The sequence below is a fragment of the Eschscholzia californica genome, unplaced genomic scaffold (genome assembly GCF_041429995.1).
Source record: "Eschscholzia californica isolate CP2 unplaced genomic scaffold, dmEscCali1.0.p SCAF_6, whole genome shotgun sequence".
NCBI classification, from domain to species: Eukaryota; Viridiplantae; Streptophyta; class Magnoliopsida; order Ranunculales; family Papaveraceae; genus Eschscholzia; species Eschscholzia californica.
This window is the reverse complement of record NW_028238483.1, coordinates 35,679,429-35,698,479: the sequence shown is the minus strand read 5'-3', so window position 1 is coordinate 35,698,479 and position 19,051 is coordinate 35,679,429. Positions and strand designations below refer to the sequence as shown.

Genomic DNA, 19,051 nt, shown 5'->3' with positions numbered 1-19,051 from the left:
ACATCCTTGTTCATCTCTAGTAATCCCACTTCATGGAAGTATGAAATTTACAGATTTCTTGATAAAACATCCACAAAACACTGCTCTTTTCATGCCCACGCGAGTATTAGTCTCTCCTGTCCATTCATACTGAGTCTGGTCCGGTAATACTCGGTTAAAACATTATTAAGGCTAAACCTACTTCTGGATAGATAGCTTAAAGTGAAAACAATAAAGAATCGATTATAAAAAATAACTTCTATATATTTAATCCAAATTGGTTATGCAAGTCTTAAAAAAACATACTAAAATTAACTAATTGAACATGTGCTGAAATCAATTGTTTCTACAGCCAAGATAAATAAAATAAAACTATTGATATGACGAAGAGCACTTCCTAGCAGACATGTCGAAAGTTGGGAGCGTAAAGTTGCCTGAAATAACACCAGAAGCCATTACTCGATAAGCAGCTTCCGTCATATGTGTTTCATCCCACATTATGTAACTATCTGGATTCTTACAGACATTGGTCATCTCACACGTCTCTGCATTATCTTCATAGAGGTAAGCGTCCAATCCTCTTGCTTCACAACAAACTACTGAAAGTGTGTCTTTGTTCTCTATAAATCCAAATTCATCACGTCGTGAGTTGATGAAACGCATGGTTGCAGAAGCATAATCGGCGTAAATTATGTTGACATGAGGGTATAGCTCTCGAAGTTGTTGGACAGTAACTTGGAGGAAAGTATTGTGATTATGAACAACTTGGTTCAATTCATAAATACACCCATTCCGATCATAGACATGTTCGTGAGGGTAGTTATTTTGAGCTCTACGAAGACACCCAATCGGGATTAATCCTGCCACCATTACTTGAGTTGCTCCTAGAGATATTAATTCGTTAACGGTGCTAGCAATTTCGATAACCACCTTGGGTACCATATCTTGGAGTTGACTACTGTCTTTGTCTAAAGTGTAATCGTAAGTACCAATTCCTCCCACGTGAAACAATGTACTTGCAAAATATTGTTGACAGTCTTGGGAGTTGGAACACAAAGATGGGCGTAGGGTTTTGAACCATTCCATTTGAACACCCAGTGAATTCTTAATTGCAGGAGCGGATGAGTTGACAACTTCATTGTCAAGGACAGTAGCTCCAATGACTGCGAAGTTTACACCGTTGTTGAAATCTGTAGAGTTATCTGTAGCCAAATAGGGTGGTAGGAATGGGATACCTAGAGCTTCAGCCATGAAGTCTATGATAAGACGACCATTAGAGAAACGTCCAGAGGATTTGTTGAAGAAAGTGATGCCATAAGGAAGAGAGTGCACGTCCCCATAAGTTCGATTTGGACGAATATAACCATGAAGAAAACTCATGTCTTGGACACCACCATTATGACCGTGATTAACTTGTTCCCAGGTGAGGTTAGTAGGGCGAGTAGGAGATGACGATGATGCAGAATTCACAACTAATTCTTGATTTTGTAATACATAGTTACCCGTATCGGATATATCATCACCAAAATTGAAAATTGAAGTTATACATGACCTTTTTCCTTCATTAGCAGCAGCAGTCATGATCATTACCCCACTAGATGTTAACAGTAGTAGAAACAAAGAAAAGATACTCACGTGGATCATTCTTCTTGCCATAATTCTTAGAGATTTCTCCGATCGAGAAAGATGATAGATGTGTGTGGAGATTGGGAGATGGTGAAGTGAGGGGGGTATTTATGGAGGTGAAGTTGTGGCTAAGGTGGGATTCCTGTTTGCAGAAAGATTAGATTAGTACTTTCTAAATTTACAATTAGAAACTATTTGAGTAAAATACTAATCCATATGGGAGTCTGATATCCCATCAACTAACTATGTGGGAAGTGGGCACCGACCCTCCCAAATTCAATTAGGTACACACTACTACGGTACTGCCCATGTGGAAAGTAGGTCGATCCTTCTCAACAACACCCTCTAGAACATAGTCCTGATTATTCCTACCTTGTAATAATCTTGGATCTTAGGTGGGATATTGCAGTTAACTCCATTCGATGGAACAGTTTCCACCAGAGTCTCTGAACTACTAACCGAACTCTGAACTACTAACCAAACCGAGCAAAACCAGACTAGACGAACTTAATTTGCCGAAACCCTTTATTGATTCGGCTTCGGCTAAGCTAATTATGGATGGCAACTGACTAATGCTCTGTTGAGATGTCTCCTTAAATACATTGGAGTTCAATCCTTTCACCTAAAAGTAATCATGATAAAAGATAACTTTTCGCCCAAAAAGAAATAATATAACGATACTTTAACGACCACTATAACGGTCACATGACTCTATATCTCTCTATCTCATGATCTAGGCAATACTGCTACAGAAAAACTTGTGAATGTGAGCAAAGATCAGAGCTTTGAATGAAGATGAATAATTACAGACTGATCATTAATACAATAAGATGCCAAGTTACAACATTTAAAACTCACAATCTCATATTTGTATCAAGGGCAGAAATAACCCTCTAAATTTAAGAACCAATAAACTCTTCAATCTAAATTTTACCATCTTTGCTGCAAGAAAGAAGTGGCGCAACTTCCCTTGTGTTTTCCTAATCACATGAAATCTTTCATGAAGTACCAAGTGTATTGATGTTAATAAGAAGAAATTGAGAAGTGACCTATCTTCTCTTCAATAGAAGCTCAAAACTCCTTAGTCAAGACGTAGTCGAGGACCAATATGAATTTCGTCTTGTTCATCTCTAGTAATCCCACTTCATGGAAGTATGAAATTTACAAATTTCTTGATAAAACATCCACAAAACACTGCTCTTTTCATACCATACTAAGATACGCCTCAAAAGGTCGAAGGTAGGTGGAGGATGATATCAAAACAAAATTTACATCCCACCACTCTTACCTGTAAGATTTCATCTACATTCATATATCAAGATGATCAAACTACTTGAGCTCTACCCATTTTGCAGGATATCGTCGAGTAAATCATGAATCGGTTCTGAAAAATCTACCTTGCTGAAAACGCATCGAACCAAAACATTCCATATAGCAACATTAGGAAGTAGGCCTGTTTTCAACATCTTATCAAGATATATAACTGCTTCTTCTACACTAAACCATTCACAAAGACCATATATAAGACTAGTGTATGTAATTACGTCCGGTTTGCCGCCTGCTGCTGAAAATCTTCCCAGAAGTTCAATGGCGGACTTCACCTTGCCTTGCTTGGAATAAGCATGAATGAAAGTGTTAAATGTTATCGTATCGGGGCGGATCCCCTTTACAACCATTTTCCCCAAGTGTTTTAATGCTTCATCTACCATACCCGCATAACAAAGCCCACAGAAAATGGTATTATAAGTTACTAAATTCATTTCAATCTTCCTTTTCGACATATCCATCATAAGTAGAAATGCTTCTTCGAATTGGCCTTCTTTGTGAAGACCATCCAAAAGCTCATTGTAAGTTGTGACATTAGGTGAACATTCATTGCCATGATTTTCCATTTCTCCAAATACCTTTTTAGCCCAATTTACTCTTCCACTTCTACATAAACCCTTAATAAGTGTATTAAATGTCACGGTATTTGGTGGACAATCTTCTAATTTCATATTCTCAATTAGAGAGTAGGCTTGGTTAAACATCGACTTCCTACAAAGGGAATCCACCATGCAGGTAAAAGTCACAACGTTTGGCTGACAACCACATGCCATCATCTTGTTCCATATCATGATTGCACTATCCAAGTCTCCGGATTTCCCAAACCCATCGATGAGGGTTGTATAGGTTCTTACATTTGGAGAACATAACTTAACCTCCATTTGATCAAAAAACGATAAAGCCTTAGTAAGATCTCCATTTGAGCATAAACCATGAATAACTGTATTATAAGTTACAACATTGGCCTCACATCCTTCTTCACCCATCCGATCCCATAAATGAAGAGCTTCATATACTGCTCTTTTCTTGAAAAAACCTTTTATTAAACAAGTAAAAGTATGACTATTAGGACTACCTCCTTTCACAAACATTCGACCAAACACAGCAAGAGCCAACTCAACATCACCCCTCTGACAAAGAGCATCAATGATTGCCGTGTATGTGACCACATCCGGTCTAAGTCCCCTGTCTACCATTTCCTGTAACAAACAAAATGCCTCTTCAATTTCTAAATTTTTGCAAATTCCAACCATTACAGTATTATAAGCCGACAAAATCGGAGTCAACCCACGAACAAGCTCTTTTGCTTTCTTTATCTTTCCAGCTTTACATAAAGAAGAAACAATAGTTGCATAGCTAACTTCATCAGGAGAACACCCTTTCTTCGACATTTCGACAAGCAACCCGTGTGCTCCATCAACCCGATTATTCTTACACAATGCCTTTAAAAGAATGTTATACGTAAAAACGTTAAGTTCTACTCCATCTTTCTTCATGTTATTATAAATGGGTATAATCATCTGAAACTTATTCTCATTAAGTAAAGCATCTAAAAGATGATTATAAATCTTAACAGTAGGTTTACAATCGAAATCTTGTATCCGATAAAATGTCTTTAAAGCTTGCTCAGAAGCTCCGATTCGCTTATAAGAATTAATCACACTAATGAAAATATCTTCTGAACAACTAATACCTTCTAACTTCATTTGTTGCATAAGATACTGAATACCATCTACTTCATTTTCATGCCCTAGCTTATCAATCATAGCTAGATATGTCAAATGGGTATGTTTGAATGAATTCCTATTTGTTACATGTTTGAAATACTCTAAAGCCACTATAATGTCTTTCTCATGTTTCAATCTAGTTAAAACATCAGATTCAGTAAGAACAGTTTTGGGTACTTCAGTTTCTTGCTTAAGATTGTTAATAATAGGGTTACTATTGAGAATAAATGAAATTGAAGGTTTCCTGATTTTCAGTAATAAGGAACAACCCTCTTTCAAATGCATTTAAAACCTCAAAAAGGTGCTAACTTGGTGCCCTAAATCAAATAAAATTCCACGGGAAATGATGAATACAGAAAGTACCTGATAATTGATGAAGGGATTCGAGGGTTTTAGCGGAGATTATTTGAATAGAGAATTTGATGATAATGCATAACTATAGAGTGTTCTAGGGCTTACTTGGGAGGAGAGTGATGCGATCATTAGTTTTCGTTTAGGGCGTGTTTGGAACAGGCCTGCGCGTCGCGGAGAATCTAAGAGCAACTCCAACCCCAGTCTGTCTTAGGCCGAAAAAATCACTTTTTCACCCAAAATTTTTGGTCTCAGCTCAGCCTCAAAAATTCAGCTCCAACCCCAGCCTATCTTGAGGCCGAAAATTTATTTGTCGAAAATGCGTGTGTGGCATTTTTGTTAGTGTGCGAGAGACGTGTGTGGTTTTGTGTATATACAAAACACGTTTTTGAACTATTTTCGAAATAATATTTTTTTTTCCAAACTTGAAAAATTATTCCGGAACCGACAATTTCGTTCAATGTATTTTAATATTTTAATGCAAAAGTCGGTTTGTATTAATATATTTTTTATTATTAATGTTGGTTTTAATTTTTAAGTTATTATTAATTTTTTTTTGTTATTCTTACTTTACAAAAAAAAAACAAGGGAGATCTGGCTGTTGGATTAATCAGCCCCAACAGGACCGTTGGGAGTCCCCAACGGTCCTGTTGGGGAGCCTTCAGTCGCCCCCAATGTTAGGGGCGATTGAAACTATCGGCTGGGGCTCCGCCCCAACCGTCTGCCACTGGAAGGCGGGCGCAGGCCGTAAATTTGAATTTATGGCCCGCGCCCGGCCCCGCGTTGGAGTTGCTCTAAGCTGCATAGACGTCTTCTGGGCTCGTCCCACTTATCCAATAGTTGGAAGGAAACTCACGTAGAAGAGTCAATTTAACTCATTAGAGTGAATAGCTCTGGAGGCACCCTATGGTCACCTTTGCTCAAGCTTGTATTATCCAGTAACCTCAGTCCGGAAGATCTGGCTATGTATCTCTCGACCAAGTAGTTTCAATACCCCACATCTCCTCGGTATCTCGAAGTCATCGCTGGCTAAGAAGAGTCCACAATCGAAGTGACACGATGGAACTGTTGTAGACGACAAATTCACAAATTGAATGAGTCTAACTTAGAGTTCGGAATCGTCCTTGAATTAGAATGTTTTAGATTTGGTAGACTAGAGTCTATCAAATGTTTATAAATAAAATGAGACTGCCTTCTCCACATACTGAACATCCCTATAACTCTCTACATCGGATTTTGGGTAAAATTCATTGTCTCGAACATCCTCACAAGAACTCTACTTATAAAATTATTCGCCATGTACTAATATGTCTTTGTGACACCTATAAAGTAAGTGTAACATTATAAGCTCCTTTATGCAAAAAAAACATTATAAGCTCCAAGATGGAGCTTATAAATTTTCCCTTACTTCGCCATTATTTACAAGTGTTTTCAAAGTGTCTCCTAAGTTGATCACTCGCACTTGAATAAGTAAAATTACTTAGTATAAAAATCAAGACACTCGTAGAAATTTGTGGATTTTGGTATGGGTATTGTTGAAAATTGGATTTGCAACTTTATTTATTCATAACTTGAGGTTTTGCTCCATTAGCCACTCTGAAAACCAGAAGTTCACATGATCGACACTTTATAAAAATGTAAATTCATCATTTATTGATTATGTGTTATTAAGAGTATAAATAATGACTTTTACTAGAGTAGTATGGTCTCAGCAGGAGAGTACGAGAGTCTTTTATACAGTTCTACGGTAATTGAAAATTCTATTACACTCATGTAATCTTGTATTCGTATATAGTAAGAAAATAGATTATTTTTTTAGACTTGAAATAAAGGAAAAATGATTTAACTTTTTGAATACAAATGCTTTAATAAATAGGTGATATTAGATATGTAAACATCATATAGGTGAAAAGTTGTTATGGGACATAAATACTAGATCAGCTGTCAATTACCTTTGCCTTAAGATTTATGGAAGAAATAGAGTTTGGTCTTTTAAAAGATGGCCTCTTTCCAACCTCCATCTACATCACTTCTTTATATGCTTTCTCATATTGCTATTATGGTTGCCTTGTTGAATGATTGAAAGAACCTAAAAGAGTAGTAGTTCTACCAAAATTATTTATTACAAAACATAGCAAAATCAATTGCTTATAGTATAAATGTATTGAAGATACTAAATAGTATGTATTATACAATAAAATCCCCATAAATTAGTAATCTTGCTAAAATAAAAATAAAAATAAAAATAAAAAAGTTGTTATAATTCGGAACTAATGTGCTAACTAATAATTTACCAAAATTATAAGATAATAATTCTTTTGAATGTCCTATAAGACGCATCCAATATGCAAATTAATAATACTTAAATACCAACAGGATGATTTTCTCTCTTTTTAGTCATTGTTGTTTTCTCAACCTCTTTTAAGTGAGAAATTATTGTTTTCCGTTGATTTGTTATAAAGAGATACTCGAATAACTTGACAAAATTCAGATTCATGTACTTAAGTTATCTTTTATATAATATTATTATATAGATATTACCTACTTTCCTAGATTAATTATGAAGTTTAGAGCATCTCCAATGCAACACTCAATCTTAAAAACTCTGAGTGTCATTCAGGATTTTTAGAGTTTTTTCTTAAAACTCCTCTCCAATGCAACACTCTATTTGGATTTCTAAGATGACGTGCCGAGGGTAGAATAGAGATACACTCTATTTCTAGAGTGTCCTCTTGAGATATCTCTAATTGTCCAACTCATCAATATTTGATTTTCAACCAATAGAAATCGAGTCTTCTATATTTTCTAAAATAACTAATTATTTATTGACAAAAATAACTATGCCACATAAGTAAATAAGATAAGTTTAGAGGTTTGCACTGGAGACAAAAAAAAATTGAGGATCTCTATTAAGGCCACCTAGGAGTGAGAATCTCAATTGGAACTTGACACATATAATGAATAGAGATTTTTATGAGTTTTGCATTGGAGATGCTCTTAGGAAACTATGAAACCTTAATTTAATTTATAGATATGAGTTGGGTTGAGAATTTTCTTCATTCAGTTGCATTATTGCATATAATCAATGTAACGCATCAAACCCACAATTCTGGTGATTTCCAAATTATTGATTATTGGTTTCTCTGTTATATTTCATTGAACCACATTAAATTATCGTGTCGATCATTTTAATCTATCTCTCTCATTATCACATTATCGTGAATTTAGCATGCTAAGTATCTTATTGTTACTTACGTAGTAATATATTTTATATGAACTAGATTAAGGATATATACATGAATCTAGTATAGTATATATTCTTATGAAACGTGTATGTAAAGGGCGGAGTGAAATGCGGAATTTGGTTAATAGTATCATGTAATTTCATCTTTAAAAAAAATGATGGAAGAGACTACAGAAAAAGATTTATTCCTGACTAGAGTACGAAGCAATCGTCCATCAAAAGAGTGAAAAAATACAGAGAGAAGGGTTTGACCAGGAAATGAGGATAGTTAATTTCGTCTAGAAAAATGACGGAAGAGGCTACAATGTGGACCTACTTCAGACCTAAATAAAAATCAACAATTCATCGAAAGTAAAGTCCAACAAGAAAAAGAAAGAGTGAGAGAGTTGAGAAAAAAATGGAGGCCATTCTTTTCTCTTTCGGAGTAAGTTTTGGCTTGTAGCTTTTTCATTACTCTTTCGGAAGTCTGAAGTAGACTTTGACTTCACAACAATACTCTTTAAGCTATATACACTACACAAGTGCCATGGGATGATTTTATTCGGGCTTGGGTTAGGTAGGTCGAACCCTCGAGATGTCAAAATTCTTTTCTCTCAACCAAGTTGGTGGTCCGCCCGTCCAGCCTCGAGCCAGACTGGGTGGCCACTGGCTAGGCACTTGACACTTGTGATTGAATTTAATAGAAACATATAGCCCTTAACCTTATGCTATAAATGTCCCCTTAAAGCAAACAGTAATCAACCAATAAGACTTCCATAATTTTTGAAATGGCAGGAAAAGAAATTTCTATCATGAGAACTCTTCACTACATTTGCATAGTCTTTTACAAAAGATTGATCAGAAGCATTTGGGATTCTAATCCAACCTCCAAGTTTCCAAGGTACCCAATATCATCACTAAACCCTAGATCATCAGACTTAGATTTCTCAAACAAGACTTTGATCTTCAATGTTGAAGGAGCATTACTCAAGTCTTCATCTTTGTTTCCTTACTTCATGCTTGTTGCCTTTGAAGCTGGAGGACTAATAAGAGCTCTTATATTATTACTATTATATCCTCTTATTTGGTTGGTTAATGAAAATATGGGTTTAAAAATCATGGTCATGGTTAGTTTTTTGGGGATAAAAATGGAAACTTTCAGAGTTGGAAGATCTGTTTTACCTAAATTTTTCTTAGGAAATACTGGTTTTGAAGGGTTTGAAGTGTTAATGAAGTTTGGAAGAAAAGTGGGTATAAGTGAGTTGTTACCTAGAGTCATGATTGAAGGTTTCTTAAAAGATTATCTACAAGTTGACTTTGTTATTGGTAGAGAATTGAAGGTCTATAATGGGTATTATTTAGGTTTAATGGAAGACAAAAAGAAAGATGGGTTAGATTTTCAGGAGATTTCTGGAGAGAGAAAAATGGGTTCTGACAATATTGTTGGGTTTGGAAGCTTTTACAGATCTATTGAAGATCACTACTTACCTTACTGCAAGGTAATGAAACGTTAAATTATATATATGTATATATATGTCGATCGACCTCGACCTCAAATATCATGTAATTTGAGCTCTAGATACTATACGGTCGATTTTCACATGATATAGTTGAATGCACTTACGTTAAGATTTACCGTTCGTTTTAGTTTGAACTCATTAAATCATTTTTGAGTCATTTTCATGCATGGAGATTGGTCAACTTAATTTACCATAAGGCCTAATGATATACTAATATGCTAATGATTCTTTTAATTTTTTTATTGTGAAACAGGAAATTTACTTGGTGAATGAAGTAGAAAAGAAGAAGTGGAAGAATTTAGTAAGAGAAAAATACCCAAAACCCTTAGTTTTTCATGATGGTAGATTATCATTTATACCAACACCATTATCAACATTATCTATGTTTATTTGGATCCCATTTGGTATACTTCTTTTCATTTTCAGATTTCTAGTTGGTGTTTCATTACCATATAAAGTTAGTGTCCCACTCTTAGCTTTTAGTGGGATGAGACTAATGCAATCAAACCCAAACCCTAATTCAACTCCAAGAACCAAAAAGAAAAACCCTAAAGGAGGAATTCTTTATGTTTGTAACCATAGAACACTTCTTGATCCAATATACTTAAGTGGGTCTATAAGAAAACCATTAACTGCAGTTACATATAGTTTAAGTTTAGTATGCGAATTAGTCGCACCGATAAAGACGGTTCGATTAACAAGAGAAAGAGAAAAAGATGCAGAAATGATGGAAAGAATGCTGAGACAAGGAGATGTTGCAGTTTGTCCAGAAGGAACAACTTGTAGAGAACCCTATTTATTAAGGTTTAGTCCATTATTTGCAGAAGTAAGTGATGAAATAATTCCTGTGGCCATTGATGTTTCGGTTAGTATGTTTTATGGAACTACTGCTAGTGGATTCAAATTCTTAGACCCTGTTTTCTTTTTTATGAATCCTCATACTAGTTACAGTGTAAAGTTCCTTGAGAAGATCATATTACCACCATTGTCATCATCTTCGTCGTTAAAGACGAAATCAAGAATTGAAGTAGCAAATGAAGTTCAGAAAGAGATTGGTAAAGCATTAGGGTTTGAGTGTACAAATCTTACTAGAAAAGATAAGTATATGATATTAGCTGGTAATGAGGGTATTGTGAAGCAGGTTACTACAAGTTAATCATTATTAAATTTAGTTATATTATGATATTTTGTATATGCAAAACAATGGGTTAAAAATGAAGTTATTAAAGATTAATGCCCATGTATTCTTTTTATAAATATTTAAGTTTGATTTATTTCTTTTTTTTTGTTGAAGAGTTTGATTTACTTCTTGTTACCTTATTCATGCAAACTACATTTCTGTAATTAATATTTCATATTATTTAGTTTATTTCATTTGCCTTTTCTTAATATGAATGCTTTTTTGAGGTGTTTATTTGATTGTGCCTTTATAAATTTTTATGAATGGTGGATAGGTAAGGTAGGGCCCTCAACAAAAATAAAAGGCCGCGGTTTTGGGGAATAAAAAAATTCTCCGGGGAATAAATTCTCTCAAGAATCCAGATTTTTTTGAAAATTCTCCGGGGCATAAATTTTTTTGAGGAATACAGAATACATTTTTTTGAAAGTTCTCGACACGTCATCATCTTCTCCGCCGAAAGTCGCCGGCCGGCCAATTTCCCGGTCGGCGACCTTCAAACATAATTTTTTTTTCTTATTTTCTCTCTCCTTTCTCTCTCTATTTTTTTTTTTCTTACCTCTCTCTTGAGAATTGTTCTAGAGAGAGAGGTAAGAAAAAAAATTATGAGAGAGAGAGAGAGAGAATTTTTTTTTTTTTTATGTTTGAAGGTCGTCGGCCGGAAAGTTGACCGGCCGGCGACTTTCGCCGGAGAAGATGATGAGGTGTCGAAAAGATGAAGTGACAGAGAGAATTGACGAGATGGAGGAGCCTTTTTTGTAGCATCTTCTAAAATTAGAAGCCCCTTAACAATAAAAAGAAGGGTTATTTCCCTAATGGCCGCCTACTTTGTGACCAGCTTCCCGCCTGGCCCCCTACTTTACAAGAAATACCCATATGGCCCCCTTCCGTTATAACACCGTTACTCTCTCTCTTCCATTTCTTTTCTCTCTCCTCCAACATGTTTTCTCTCTCTGCCACCTCGTTAAAACCAGCCACATCATCGTCTTCACCGGCAGGGTCGCCGGCCGGCCAAATTTCCGGCCGGCGACCTTCAAACTTTTTTTTTTCTCTCTCTCTCTAAAAAAAAAATTTTTTTTTTTTTTTGAAAATCTCTCACCTCTCTCTCTCTAAACTCCGGCGAAGGAAAACTTCGCCGGAGTTAGGTCTGTTCATCACGAAAACAGACAAGGAAGAAGAAAAACAGACACTATGGAGGCAGCAGAGTGGTTGTAGGCGGCGGTTCAATTACTCATAATGCCTCCTCAAAAATTTGGTGTGGTAAAAGGAACATATAACAATTATACTGTACTAAAGTTTTATTTTAGTCCAGTGTCTGATATTCCGTGCCTCTCTCATGCAAGAATAAATTTATTGCATAAAGTTGTGAAATTGATGATAATAAATTGGGTAGTTTGTGGTAGATGGTATGTTGAACCACTTAAAGAAATTGCTTTAAGAGAAATAAATCAATTCTTCATTATTTTATTTTACATAAATCAACATTTGTATAGGATAGTTTAGCTTGAGATCTCAATATGCAAATAATCTCACATTGAGATCTCTAGCTAGGGTTTGTTTGCTCTTGAGTTTGACATTGAGTGAAAACCAAAGACAGCCAGCCGGCCTTTCTAATACAGTATACGTACTGAAATATACTTTATGACGGTATTGCATGCTACGTCAGAATATCGACAAAAATACAATTGTCCTTGCAAAGTATAAGCATGCATTTTCTTAATCGATGGTCAGAAGAAAACATTTTCTTCAAGCAAAAGGTGGTTTTCACTGGTTTTCTTCATGGCATTTAGGGCTATCAACATGTAACATATTCATTTAGTCAGCAGATATCCTGCATCAAATTCAACTGTTTGAATTGATTGCTTTCCTTTTGTAGACCTCAGAATGTAGAGGGAGACACTTGTGGCTGAAACATAGTAAAATTCTATATCCACCAACTAATGGGGTCTTATATTCATGAAAGGGTCTTAATCTATTCATAGACCTCTTGAAATCAAATAGTTCAAAATGGTAGATAAGACAGATAATCACACAATAATGAGGCTACAAATTGCACAGACCCCAGACCATTTATAACTTCCATAATTGTTCTCGTCTAACACTTTAAAAACGGATGGTCGAAAATGCAGCCAAGTTTATCTAAAGGAAGGTGACTCCATCAGCTGACACAAGCTAGAGGTGAAGAAGGGTGGCCCAATTCTTAGCTTCCAGTCGGTGTTTCCTATGCAGTTTTGCCTTGACTCGGGCCAAAAGCTCAGACCATATAGAGTATGAAGCAACAATAATAGTAATACTAAAACCCATCACCTTATATTTTGTTTACTGTAATAATTCAAACCAGACTACCATTTGCAATCTAAACTTAACTGAAGGTCAAAAAATTAAAAGAGCAAACATCATTCTTGGGTCTACAAGATCGACTAGTCATTGTAAATCACATATTACTTACCAAGATCCCGTCACTTTCCTTCAGACAACACATCGAAATGTCACCTTACTCGATACCATTTTCTGTTCTGAATATCCTGAAAATTTCCGAAAGGAAAATTTAAGCTGGAAACTGAATGACGAAAAACTAACTAGTTACCCATCCGACTTGAAACACCTAAAACCCCAAATCATATTCAAAACACGCCATGGATTTCATCGAAGAAACAGATTTTCTGACCATGAATCATGTTTATGGAAAGGGTTGGAGGGAATGATGAGTAATATAGTTAGATTAATTTGTAGTTTTCTACCTAGGGATGAACTACTTACCAAAACCATTTTTGTTTCAGTATCGGTTGTAGGTCTTCCCATAATCCTCGTGTCTATGGCGCTGGTACTCGTTACCATACATGTCACTGGACCTTGAGTTAACATAGTTTTCACCTGGATATGGGTATTTTTCCCTTGAAACTACGGGTATATTAGCTCCAGGATAGTGAGGATTTCCAGACGATTGCTCATAGTCGGGGTAACCTGGACGGCCATATCCACTTAAGCTAGAAGCCAAAGACATTTGATGTGCTGCCTGTTGTCGTCTATGGTTATCAAGTTGAAGAAACTCTTCCCATTGCTTCGTTTGCATGCCACGTAGGATAGCTAGTTTCTTCATATAATTTTCTCTCGTCTCCCTAATAAACTGAAAATGTAAACGGTTGGTTAGATATAAGAACAAGGTAAAATATTACTTGCTTAACATTTTATACGCTTGGCAAGGTTTCATATTTTCTAGAAAAACAAACTGCAGGAAGCCTAGATTTCGTATAATTCTCTTCATATATCTATATATACACACACAGACACGCAAACATATGAGCATACAGGTATGTAGATAAGAGTCGCTCAAGTTTCGCCCGAGTTACTTGACTAGTTGACTAGATCAGCTAGGATCGAGGATCCACCTCTGTCAGGTCCCGAGCCAAACTCATCCCCAACTGCTTAGGAGTTGCACCATGTAGTACTCAAATTCACCAAACAAGAAAAGAAATCTCCAAAAGAAAGACAGATTGTTCTAAGTATTACTCGTTATCTTCTTGGTTATACCAACTCTCAGTGGTCATAAGTTGGTAGAGTTTTCACCACGAAAAAACTTTCGTATTGCAAGTACATCGTGGCAAACAAGTCAAGTACAAAGGAATTATACTCCGGAGACTAAAGTTAATTAAGCACCCATAATAAGGTTAAGCCCCATACCTCACGATGCTTGTAATTCTCTTCATCTTCTTCCTTGTCACGGATTCTACTAAGCTCCATTGCCTCTCTCTTATATTCCAGTTCTAATTCTTCTAATGTTTGTGAATATGCAGGGAATTCGAACTTACGAACAGGATTTACGTCTGACTCGCGTTTCTCAACATTCCACCCATCAGTTAAACGGGAGCTAATGCTTTGGTTATGACCATCATGCGTGTTGGGCGCATTGCCGTGATAAGAAGGCCTCCTAGGAGATCTTGAATGAGTTGAATGGCTTCTTCTAGCTCGATCATCTCGATAAGCTTCAAGAAACGAAGATCATGTTAAGTGACACCATATTTTAATTATAGATGTCTAACATAGATGGTAGCTTTAATGAGACTCTATTTCAAACTTGGAACTAATCCAACGCGAACTAGTACCGATATGCTTTCAGTAAATAATTTCTTTTTGTATATACAGGCCAACTGATTCAGAAACACCCCCAAAATTACTTCACAATCGAACACATAATGCTTGAACTTACCTCTTGCTGCAAAACAGAATAATAAGGAACAAAGTTTTTGTTAAGTATTCATGAAAATGTGATAGAAGTTTCAGATATATGGACTTGTAGGGTTTTCAAAAAGCTACAAAAGTTGGTTTACCAGTGCTGGAGAGACGGCATACACGAATTCTATGGTGTCCCTACCTCTTGGTGAACCTCTAGACATTTTTTGCATATCCTCACGAACATGATCCTCAACAACCTTCTCTTGTTTGCCAAACTTATGTTGGAACGGTGACATTTTTCGTGGGCTAGGGAAAGCAGGCCTCTGAAGCTCAGAACGAGGCATCCGTGAACCAGCACGGCTTGTATCAGGAGATTTCGATCTGCTTTTTTGCGAACTAGAACCTCTTTTATTGCTTTCTTTATCCTGTTCCTTAATCGCTTTGTGCACAGCGTCGACACCTTTTGCTAAGCATAGTCTATCTTTCCCACTGACGATAATGAACTTTTCATCCATCTTTATTTTGCAGCCAGCATCCTTTTCTATTCTATGTATCACCTTTTCTGTGAAAATAGCTCTCACATGGCTGTCCCTAGCAGCTACCCTTTCAAAGAAATCTTGAGACTTGCGATTTGCCCCAAGTGTAGATGGGCATCCCTATAAAATGTATTACAATGCAGGATATAATCTTATATCAGTTAATGAAGTATAAACGGAAAAACAGAAGGAACTCTAGCAAATCCTTGTACAAAAATCAGTTTTCACACCAATTCTGTTGGAACTTGTTGCAAGGAAATATTCAAAAACAAACTCCCAAACAAGATACTATGTTCGATTTTTTGCAACTTTTTGGATGTTAAAACGAATACCATAAAATTCAGGATTTTAGTACACAGAATGAACAAAAGAACATATTTTGAGAGAAGATAGTTTTTACCTGTGTAAAATGCCCAGATTCTCCACATATTTTGCAGATCATTTCTTCTTCTTTCCTTTTCTTCCAGTTTCGCTCAGTAGCCTTGGATTTAGCCTCCCACACTTTGGCTTCTCGACTAGTGAAATCAGTAGGAACGGCATTTGGATCATGAAACTCCTCTTCTTCATCAGAACTTGCATGAGACCTTTTTTGCACTTTGGGTTTCTCTTGCTCAGTCATAGCATTTAATGTTGGTGGACCAGTATACTCTTTATAAATATCACTAAAATCGTCATCCATCTCAGGAGATGATTCCCTATCCATATCAAGTATAAGTTGTAGTTCGCACCTGTATCACCTTCAACATAACTTCATCGGTATTAATAACCTAGGAAAGAACTAGAAGGGAATAATATAGTATAAAACTTAATGAATAGAACACAGAGATTTAAGCGCACTCTCTCGACTTCTTGAATGTTATACACTCTCTTAGACAAGAAACTACATGATGGAGTGCCCTAGTCCCAGCTCTAAAGACATATTCCTTGCACTTTATGGGAACAACTATTGTGTGCTTTACAATTATCTTTCAACCCCTCAGAGGCTAAACAAGAATACAAGATGTACTTATTTGGCTAATATATTGGTCAGTACTTAGTACTAGGTATCAAGGTCAGAACTACTAGTTGAGTTGTGCCTTATTCGAACTTCACAGGGTCTTGTTATCCTAATAGCTTCAAATACTTTAATTAGTCCGAGGGTTCCGAGCATATGCATAAGGACCAGACCACTTCACAAGAACACCTTGTCCTGCCCCCGGCTAGTATAGTATCTAAAAAGGGATATATACAATAAGCAGAAGGAAACCAAATATGGATGATCTAATCCTATAACAAACATATACAAAATGACTAAGGGTACTTCTAGTGCAGCTCCAGGCACATTGTGGCCTCTGAAAACAGTTTCTACCCGTAACCTATTTTTCGATCTCATAGAAACAGTGACACCCACATTATATCTAGGTATACAAACAACCACCACCAAAGAAATTTGTGACTGAGAAACAAACTAACTATTCAATCACCAAATGCCCACAATAAGACCAAGAGAACAAAAACGAATTACAAAAACTAGTGAGAAAAATTCATCTATTACAGGATTCAAGTTCATCCAAATGAAAACAATTCCATTATCATGAAGTTTTCAATCCTTGGAGAAAACAATTATTTTATCGAAATCTCCACCTTCAATGTCAAAATCTAATAACATATATATTAAGAAAATCATAAACCATATCAACGAAATGAAATTGAAACTTCAAATACAACGAAAATCACACAAGTAATCGAACTAACCTTTTATACACTAGCTCGAAAAGAAGGAGAGCTTCAGATCCTTAGATGATTCTTAAGAGGTTTTCTAACTTTTCTTCGTGATTCTGAAGTTTTGGCATGAAGATTGATTTCTCAGCCACTCTCACGAACCCTTTTTTAGATAGAGAAAGCCCTAATTTTTCAGGATTATCCCCTCCCCTTCCAGAACGCACTAAAAAAAGGAGACCAACCCCAGGGCCGGAGGGTGCCGAAAGCACGAGTGTATCCGGAATCCCACCCGGTTCACAAATACCACCAACCCTACCACTGTGGTGTTTGTTTTTTCTCATCAATTGATTTACGTGGTGTTTGTTTTTTCTCGTCAATTGATTTAGGTGGTGTTTGTTTTTATTTTCAATATTGAGATAATCCCGAAATTCTGATTCCGATTCCGATATTAACTGTTTGTTTTTGTATTTAGTAAAATCAGAAATCTCGTGGTACAAAAGGAAACAACTTATTTTACGGTTTTGTGAATGGGCATTGGTTTCTTTATGATCTCTGACTCCCACAACATACTTGTCTTGTGCGTGATTGAGTTTGGGAGCAACCAATCTGGGTAACAAAAGGATGCACCATCTGAGGTGTCTTGAGTTTTCCCCCAGACCAAGACAACTAGAAACTTGGACTTTCTCGAAGGGGTGTAAGGCTTTGACGGATTTTCAATCCAAATTTTTTTTATGAGTTAATTCCTATATGGCCCCCTACTTTGTGACCAGCTTCCTTTATGATCCCCTTTTTTTCGTAAATTCAAATATGGCCCCCTATTTTCAAGTAAATGTCATTACTACCCCTCTTAATTCTAAATTTAAAACATTTAAAAAAGAGTTAATTCCTATATGGCCCCCTACTTTGTGACCAGCTTCCTTTATGGCCCCCTTTTTTTTCGTAAATTCAAATATGGCCCCCTTTTTTGATGTAATTGTCCTAACTACCCTTCCTTTAAATCTTTTTTCAAAATTAAAAATAAAAATAAAATTATAATTCCACCTCATTTCCTCTCCACCACACATCTCTCTCCATGTCAACTCTCTCTCTCCACATTACCTCTCTTTCCAACTCACCTCTCTCTCTCTCCAACTCACCTTCATCTTCTCCGATTGAAGTCGCCGGCCGGACTTCCTAAAAAAAAAAAATTTCTCTCATCTCTCTCTCTCTCTAAAAATCCGGCGAAGGGAAACCCCCTTTGCCGGATTTTTAGAGAGAGAGAGAGATGAGAGAATTTTTTTTTTTTTTTTTGGAAGTCGCCGGTCAGAAATTTTCCCGACCGGCGACTTCAATCGGAGAAGATGAAGGTGAGTTGGAGAGAGAGAGGGGTGAGTTGGAGAGAGAGAGAGGTGAGTTGGGAAGAGAGAGAGGTGAGTTGGAAAGAGAGAGGGGTGAGTTGTAGAGAAAGATGAGGTGGAGAGAGAGAGGGGTGAGGTGGAAATAATTTTTTTTAAATGTTTTAAATTTAGAATTAAGAAGGGTAGTAATGACATTTACTTGAAAATAGGGGGCTATATTTGAATTTACGAAAAAAAAGGGGCCATAAAGGAAGCTGGTCACAAAGTAGGGGGCCATATAGGATTTGACCCGATTTGCACCCCTACCGCAACAAAGTCATAAGCGTTCAAATGAGTGTTATTTTATGTGAAGTCAAAAGAATTGGGGTGCATATA

At 36.3% G+C, this 19,051-nt stretch overlaps 4 protein-coding genes across 6 annotated transcripts; 1 reads left to right on the top strand and 3 right to left on the bottom strand.

The window, feature by feature from the left end:
* Positions 1-225: 225 nt before the first annotated feature.
* On the bottom strand, positions 226-2,320 carry LOC147534140 (GDSL esterase/lipase At5g45910-like). Its single transcript, XM_086649019.1, has one exon. It carries the CDS (start codon positions 1,633-1,635, stop codon positions 352-354), a length of 1,284 nt encoding a protein of 427 aa, XP_086505145.1. The 5' UTR covers positions 1,636-2,320; the 3' UTR covers positions 226-351.
* A 52-nt stretch (positions 2,321-2,372) lies between these two features.
* LOC147534139 (Pentatricopeptide repeat (PPR) superfamily protein) lies at positions 2,373-5,267 on the bottom strand. The gene has a single exon (XM_086649018.1). The coding sequence runs from the start codon at positions 4,941-4,943 to the stop codon at positions 2,946-2,948; it is 1,998 nt and encodes a 665-aa protein (XP_086505144.1). The 5' UTR covers positions 4,944-5,267; the 3' UTR covers positions 2,373-2,945.
* A 3,712-nt stretch (positions 5,268-8,979) lies between these two features.
* On the top strand, positions 8,980-11,141 carry LOC147534138 (putative glycerol-3-phosphate acyltransferase 3). The gene is made up of 2 exons (XM_086650535.1): positions 8,980-9,731; positions 10,006-11,141. Exons 1-2 carry the CDS (start codon positions 9,021-9,023, stop codon positions 10,906-10,908), a joined length of 1,614 nt encoding a protein of 537 aa, XP_086506661.1. The 5' UTR covers positions 8,980-9,020; the 3' UTR covers positions 10,909-11,141.
* Positions 11,142-13,217: 2,076 nt separating this feature from the next.
* On the bottom strand, positions 13,218-17,690 carry LOC147534137 (Zinc knuckle (CCHC-type) family protein). 3 transcript variants are annotated; one of them, XM_086649493.1, is made up of 6 exons: positions 17,373-17,690; positions 16,039-16,375; positions 15,302-15,758; positions 14,611-14,912; positions 13,690-14,056; positions 13,218-13,454 (listed from the first exon to the last, which is right to left on the bottom strand). In XM_086649493.1, the coding sequence occupies exons 2-5, from the start codon at positions 16,339-16,341 to the stop codon at positions 13,706-13,708; spliced, it is 1,413 nt and encodes a 470-aa protein (XP_086505619.1). In that variant the 5' UTR covers positions 16,342-16,375; positions 17,373-17,690; the 3' UTR covers positions 13,218-13,454; positions 13,690-13,705. The 3 variants fall into 3 exon arrangements, with proteins under 3 accessions (XP_086505619.1, XP_086505620.1, XP_086505621.1); XM_086649494.1 differs by having other exon boundaries at positions 16,039-16,366; positions 17,373-17,584; XM_086649495.1 differs by lacking the exon at positions 17,373-17,690 and adding an exon at positions 16,939-17,061 and having other exon boundaries at positions 13,218-14,056; positions 16,039-16,898.
* Positions 17,691-19,051: the final 1,361 nt, after the last annotated feature.

Bases quoted from the DNA above. Each gene is read 5' to 3' on its own strand.
- LOC147534140 (XM_086649019.1), bottom strand. From the start codon at position 1,635: ATGGCAAGAAGAATGATCCACGTGAGTATCTTTTCTTTGTTTCTACTA.
- LOC147534139 (XM_086649018.1), bottom strand. From the start codon at position 4,943: ATGCATTTGAAAGAGGGTTGTTCCTTATTACTGAAAATCAGGAAACCT.
- LOC147534138 (XM_086650535.1), top strand. From the start codon at position 9,021: ATGGCAGGAAAAGAAATTTCTATCATGAGAACTCTTCACTACATTTGC. The intron at 9,732-10,005 runs GTAATGAAACGT...ATTGTGAAACAG, and splicing joins ACTACTTACCTTACTGCAAG to GAAATTTACTTGGTGAATGA.
- LOC147534137 (XM_086649493.1), bottom strand. From the start codon at position 16,341: ATGGATAGGGAATCATCTCCTGAGATGGATGACGATTTTAGTGATATT. The intron at 15,759-16,038 runs GTAAAAACTATC...TACATTTTATAG, and splicing joins AATCTGGGCATTTTACACAG to GGATGCCCATCTACACTTGG. The intron at 14,057-14,610 runs GTATGGGGCTTA...TTACATTTTCAG, and splicing joins AGAATTACAAGCATCGTGAG to TTTATTAGGGAGACGAGAGA.